Below are 6,175 nucleotides of genomic sequence, written 5' to 3'. Positions count from 1 at the left end.
CATTTCATTCATGTTTGCTGAAAGCGAACACGTTATGTTTATAGACGGGTACCCGGACAGTAAGAGCTGCACGTGGGCTTGTGTTTGCAAGGAACACAAAGAGCAGCGGGATCCAACAAGTGTCATAGCCTCGATTAAGAAGATTTGGGTGGCTCTTAAAAGAGCCTTTGTGGCAACTCGGAAAGGAGGAATTTGCAGATTACTTGGCGCTGGTGTACTTGGTGACGGCCTTGGTGCCCTCAGACACGGCGTGCTTGGCCAGCTCACCGGGCAGCAGTAGACGCACAGCGGTCTGGATCTCCCGGGAGGTGATGGTGGAGCGCTTGTTGTAGTGAGCCAGGCGGGAGGCTTCTCCTGCGATGCGCTCAAAAATGTCATTAACAAAGGAGTTCATGATACCCATGGCCTTGGAGGAGATGCCGGTATCAGGGTGGACCTGCTTCAGCACCTTGTACACGTAGATAGCATAACTCTCCTTCCTGGTCTTTCTACGCTTCTTCCCATCTTTCTTCTGGGTCTTGGTCACGGCTTTCTTGGAGCCCTTTTTGGCCGCAGGAGCAGACTTTGCTGGATCAGGCATTCTTAAAACAAATACTGGTCAGTGAGTCAGCGACTATTACTTGCACCTCCCACAATCGCCCTATTTATAGGCAGCCCATGTAAATAAGACTTATATCCAGCTCTATATGCTATTGGCTAGTCATGTCATGTGATGTGTTTCAATATCATACCCACCTCTATCTTATACGGATTGGTGGATACCTGAACATCAGCTGCATTGGCTAGTCCGAAAACAGACCAATCAGAGATGCAGGAGTTTGTCACTGAAAGGTATAAATAAAAGGATGAGGGAGGAGTTTAATCACAGTAGTTTATTACGAAATACGCAACTGAAAATGTCTGGTAGAGGCAAACAAGGCGGAAAGACCCGGGCTAAGGCCAAGACTCGCTCATCTCGGGCTGGGCTTCAGTTTCCAGTTGGACGTGTTCACCGTCTTTTGAGAAAGGGTAATTATGCCGAGCGTGTGGGAGCCGGAGCTCCTGTCTATCTGGCCGCCGTGCTCGAGTACCTAACGGCTGAGATTCTGGAGTTGGCAGGAAATGCCGCCCGTGATAACAAGAAGACCCGCATCATCCCCCGCCACCTGCAGCTGGCTGTGCGCAACGATGAAGAGCTAAACAAGCTGCTCGGTGGGGTGACGATCGCCCAGGGAGGCGTCCTGCCCAACATCCAGGCCGTGCTGCTGCCCAAGAAGACCGAGAGCCACAAGGCAGCTAAGAGCAAGTGATTTACTCCCCACTGACACCCCCACAACACAAAGGCTCTTTTCAGGGCCACCCACATTTTCTTGCGAGAGCTTTATACATTACTTATTGCTTTATCTGGATAGTCGGAAGCTCACTGACAGTTTTACTATTGAGCTAGACGAGAAACAGCCTTTTCTCCTCAGATTCTGCTGTTCAGTCCTTCAAACTTTCATTTAATATTCCTTGCGTCCTTCAGAACGCCTGCTTTATATTTTGCTTACCACTTAAATCTGAAGCGATAATATTACTATTAGAATTTTACCTACGTAAGACCTGACAGGCTCCCGAATTAAAGTTGAAAGACTAGAAAACCATTTATTGTAAACAATCTTAAAAATTACAATGTATCTGATAAACGGCAGACGTCACTACTGATCACACGGTGGTAGTATTGATTTACACACAGTAATAGTATATAAGAGATACGTTACTACGGTGTATGACACTTGTCAGCACAGTGAATCGGAGACCAATACAAGCTTCCTATGGTGTCGATAACAAATACTTGATGATAATCACTGGATTTAAATAATCTGACATAACCGTCCAATAGGTAGCAGTTGTATAGCGTATGACCTAGTAAGAAAATAATCCCGTAATATAAACATAAGGAGTTTCCGTCCTTTGCTCATTTTGTTCAGGGGCAGTAAACGGTTTATGAAGCTACACACGGGGTGTAGAAGAGCGACATAATTGCTTATAGAAAATAACCATTGTCACGGTGCACTGACGTTATGTGTATGTAACTATCAATGTGTGTGTAAACTAGTCAGATGTCTGGAGGTATTTGTTACCGGGGACCATAAGGGGTTCACATCTGCTTTGTTGAGCCAGAAGCAGTCACCACCACAGGGTAAAAGATAGAGGATGGATGGGGGGGGTACATTATAGCTCAGTCAAGACCGAGTGGGTGGCTCTCAAAAGAGCCTTTGTGTAACGGGGCACCGGAGTGCGGATCTGCAGTTTTACTTCTTCTTAGGAGCTGTCTTCTTGGGCTTCGCTGCTTTCTTAGCCGGGCTCTTGGTCACTTTAGGCTTCGCTGCCTTCTTGGCCACTTTAGGCTTAGCCGCCTTCTTGGCCGGGCTCTTGGTCACTTTAGGCTTCGCTGCCTTCTTGGCCGGGCTCTTGGCCACCTTCTTGGATTTCACAGCGACTTTTGGCTTCTTTGGGCTTTTTGCAGCCTTCTTGGCAACTGCCGGTTTTTTCGCCTTTTTAGGGCTCTTGGATGCGCTCGGAGCCTTCTTGGGGGACTTGGATACTTTCTTGGCTTTGGCCACTGCTGCCTTCTTCACCGCCTTGTCCTTGCTGTCCAACTGTTTCTTGTTCAGCTTAAAGGAGCCGGAGGCACCGCTGCCTTTCACCTGGATGAGGGTTTCTTTGGTCACCAAGCTCTTGATCGCCAACTTCAGGCGGCTGTTGTTCTTCTCCACATCGTATCCTCCGGCAGCCAGAGCTTTCTTCACAGCGGCCAGGGAAATCCCATTACGCTCCTTGGATGCAGCTGCCACCTTTACAATCTGCTCAGACACGCTGGGACCGGACGCTTTGCTGCTCTTCATGGATCCTGCTGAAGCTGCTTTCTTGGGCCGCTTACTCTTGGCGGGGGCCTCTGCTGGAGCAGCAGGCGCTGCGGCTGGGACTGGCTCAGACATCCTCCAATACAAATGACTATGACTCTATGCTCAAACTGACACGTTTAGTTGTAGGACTTGTTCAACCAAGAATTTATATACAGCTCAGGGATATGCGGCCATTGGCTGAGATAAAGAACCAGCCGCTGTGTTTATTGGTGGATAGCGAAGCCACGCCCACTATTCCTTCTCTGCAGTTCCAGGATGTCTGCGATCTCTTTTGTGTTTCTTTTGAGGGAAGTAATGAGACCTTTATAGGACATATGATAGTGTCTGCTCGTTCTCCAGCTTGTCAGCTGTAAATCATGTGCTGACATTTGCTGCTGAGTAAGCTTATCAAAGGTACTAAAAACATATCCGACCTCTTTACCATCTACAACGGGTCTCATCTCTCTTATCCATACATTAATGGCAGGGTCCTACCAGATAACTCTCAATAGATGATTACCAGCAGCCTAGAGCTTGAGATAGTCAGCTGCCACAGGTAGAAACGACTGCAGATGTTCACAGACAAACACAGCTTGTTGTGTTCAGGTCATCTCAACAACCCCTTGCGGTCTGCGGGAACTGCTGGTAACTTGTCCAGCTTCCCTTCATCCCCTTCAGTTGGCATTGGGAGGAAGGGGACATTAATCGAATTTTTGCTAAGCAAACCACCTGATGTAATGAAAAGGCATTGTCCAGGGCTATTATAGCCACCTACGTATTCGGATATATAGTGACCCCAGGTCACCAGTGGTTTGGTTTTGTGCGGGAAAAATGTCTGAAACAATCAAAGCCTCCAGCAGAGGCCTCGGCCGTGGAGACTCCAAGAAGAGCAGGAAAACATTGGATCACAAATACAAATAATTGCACAGTGATTTCAGATCGATAATTTAAAACCCGTGTTTGTCATTATCAACAAGGCATAAATATAGATCTACAAAAGTGATTATATTCCCTGACGTGGTTCGAATCCTTTTACTATCCCTAGTTATTATCCCTCTCGTCTTCGCTGAATGTGATGCAATGGCACCCCCGTGTGGTCAATGTGGATAGCTTTTTTACATACATTGTAATTATCGTGACTGGAAACACTTAATTTTTTATTATTACACATCATTTAATTCGAGAGCTTGCCAGGCCTTCTTAAGTTATAATAATATATAATATTAAAAATTACGAGTCAAGTAATAAGCAAAGAATTTAGGCGGGCATTTTGAAAGTTAAGACGCAGTTTTTAAGCCAATCAATTTGAAGGGCGTTCTTAACTCATCCAATTGCATTGCAGCACACTGTATAAATAGGATTGTTAAGAATCTGCATCTTATATTCTTTATAGAATCAGTAGAACTATGGCCAGGACCAAGCAGACCGCTCGTAAGTCCACCGGTGGGAAAGCTCCCCGCAAGCAGCTGGCAACTAAAGCCGCCCGGAAGAGCGCCCCAGCTACCGGTGGTGTGAAGAAACCTCACCGTTACCGGCCAGGCACCGTCGCTCTGAGGGAGATCCGCCGCTACCAGAAGTCCACTGAGCTGTTGATCCGCAAGCTGCCCTTCCAGCGCTTGGTGCGGGAGATCGCCCAGGACTTCAAGACCGACCTGCGCTTCCAGAGCTCGGCTGTCATGGCTCTGCAAGAGGCCAGCGAGGCTTATCTGGTGGGGCTCTTCGAGGACACCAACCTGTGCGCCATCCACGCTAAGAGGGTGACCATCATGCCCAAAGACATCCAGCTGGCCCGCAGGATCCGAGGGGAGAGGGCATAAGGACTCGGCACTGACTTACACACAGCACAAAGGCTCTTTTCAGAGCCACCAAATCTTTCTCTAAACGAGCTGCAGCATTATTCTGTGTAGTAACATTTTAATCAGAAGTTATTATCTATGTGTAAAATCTCTGCATTTTGTTTGCCGATGTGGATTCTAATTACACATATTCTATATGATCAGCGCGATTAGATAATTAACACTGGGCCGTTGTTGTCCACGTCTGACTCGTTTCCTTTGTTCCCTCTGGTAATACTGTGCAATTCACGAGAATCCGTCAACATTCCCCTCCCAAAGCCAACAGCCTTTTACACAATATCTCGGGAAAAGGTGGGTGGCTCCAAAGAGCAAGCGGGTTCCGGGGTAGTGATTCACTTGCACATCCACCCAAATATGGCAAGCAGCATGTGGGGGTATAAATTAGTAGACGCATGCTGTAAACAGATTAGACCGCTCAATTTATACACGGGATGAAATCGATGTGGCCCCATTATAGCTAATATAAATTACAGACTGAACGATGGCGTCGATAATCACAGTATTGTGCAGAAACAAGTAATCATAGGTGTGTGTGTAACGTGATATTAGGGAGCTAAACCTCTCACGGTCCTGGACATTAGTCGTACAGCTCTTTACAGACATAGTGGGCGGCCCTTAGAAGGGCCTTTGTGGTTTGTAATGGGATAGACAAAGAAATTAGCCTCCGAATCCGTACAGAGTGCGACCCTGACGTTTCAGGGCATACACGACATCCATGGCTGTGACAGTCTTTCTCTTTGCGTGCTCTGTGTAAGTGACGGCATCACGGATCACATTCTCCAGGAAGACCTTCAAGACACCGCGGGTTTCCTCGTAGATGAGCCCAGAGATGCGCTTCACACCTCCCCTACGAGCTAAACGACGGATAGCTGGTTTAGTGATGCCCTGGATGTTATCACGGAGAACCTTCCTGTGCCTCTTAGCACCGCCTTTCCCGAGCCCCTTGCCTCCTTTACCGCGTCCAGACATGATGTAACTTTCAGTCAAAAATGTTCCAACTGATACAGTTTAGCTGCGCAACAAGCTTCTTTTATGCAGCTGGGTCGGACCTGATAGGGGACATAAGAGGAAGGGGGCGTGTCCAGTAGGCAGCGGTTCTTTGTACGTTGTGTGACGCGGGCTTCGGTTCCCCCCTTATCACTGATTCGCTGAGCGCTCAACCGTTTGCGAATTTAAAATTCCCGCTCAGTCGCTCCTATTGTTTGCAGTGTATAGCTTACGAAGTAAAGCAATTTAATGTCTCCTTTAGTTGATCGATTGTACATGGCTGTGTGCGCGGTTTTTGGTTGTTTGACTGCATATTATGTAAATGTAAAACATTCTAGTGGTTTAAGCTACAAGATAATCATTATGATAGTTCACAATGTAGTATTTGTAGTAAAAACCCAAAGACTAATCCTCTACAAAGTAAGCTGAGCAAAATATGTTCGCTGGCATCTGTGTACTTCTCTG

The 6,175-nt window shown here is 47.1% G+C and overlaps 5 protein-coding genes across 5 annotated transcripts; 2 read left to right on the top strand and 3 right to left on the bottom strand.

Moving 5' to 3' along the window:
- Window positions 1–51: 51 nt before the first annotated feature.
- LOC142124242 (histone H2B 1.1-like) lies at window positions 52–601 on the bottom strand. The gene has a single exon (XM_075194231.1). The coding sequence runs from the start codon at window positions 578–580 to the stop codon at window positions 200–202; it is 381 nt and encodes a 126-aa protein (XP_075050332.1). The 5' UTR covers window positions 581–601; the 3' UTR covers window positions 52–199.
- Window positions 602–881: 280 nt separating this feature from the next.
- On the top strand, window positions 882–1,492 carry LOC142124264 (histone H2A type 1-like). Its single transcript, XM_075194251.1, has one exon. It carries the CDS (start codon window positions 897–899, stop codon window positions 1,287–1,289), a length of 393 nt encoding a protein of 130 aa, XP_075050352.1. The 5' UTR covers window positions 882–896; the 3' UTR covers window positions 1,290–1,492.
- Window positions 1,493–2,049: 557 nt separating this feature from the next.
- Window positions 2,050–4,792, top strand: LOC142124266 (histone H3). Its single transcript, XM_075194253.1, has 2 exons — window positions 2,050–2,161; window positions 4,261–4,792. The coding sequence occupies exon 2, from the start codon at window positions 4,274–4,276 to the stop codon at window positions 4,682–4,684; it is 411 nt and encodes a 136-aa protein (XP_075050354.1). The 5' UTR covers window positions 2,050–2,161; window positions 4,261–4,273; the 3' UTR covers window positions 4,685–4,792.
- On the bottom strand, window positions 2,201–2,960 carry LOC142124265 (histone H1.5-like). The gene has a single exon (XM_075194252.1). It carries the CDS (start codon window positions 2,958–2,960, stop codon window positions 2,274–2,276), a length of 687 nt encoding a protein of 228 aa, XP_075050353.1. The 3' UTR covers window positions 2,201–2,273.
- Window positions 4,793–5,380: 588 nt separating the features above from the next.
- On the bottom strand, window positions 5,381–5,692 carry LOC142124247 (histone H4). Its single transcript, XM_075194235.1, has one exon. The coding sequence runs from the start codon at window positions 5,690–5,692 to the stop codon at window positions 5,381–5,383; it is 312 nt and encodes a 103-aa protein (XP_075050336.1).
- Between the last annotated feature and the right edge of the window lie 483 nt (window positions 5,693–6,175).

Source organism: Mixophyes fleayi, unplaced genomic scaffold (assembly GCF_038048845.1).
Source record: "Mixophyes fleayi isolate aMixFle1 unplaced genomic scaffold, aMixFle1.hap1 Scaffold_243, whole genome shotgun sequence".
NCBI classification, from domain to species: Eukaryota; Metazoa; Chordata; class Amphibia; order Anura; family Limnodynastidae; genus Mixophyes; species Mixophyes fleayi.
This window is presented reverse-complemented; position numbering and strand designations above follow the sequence as displayed.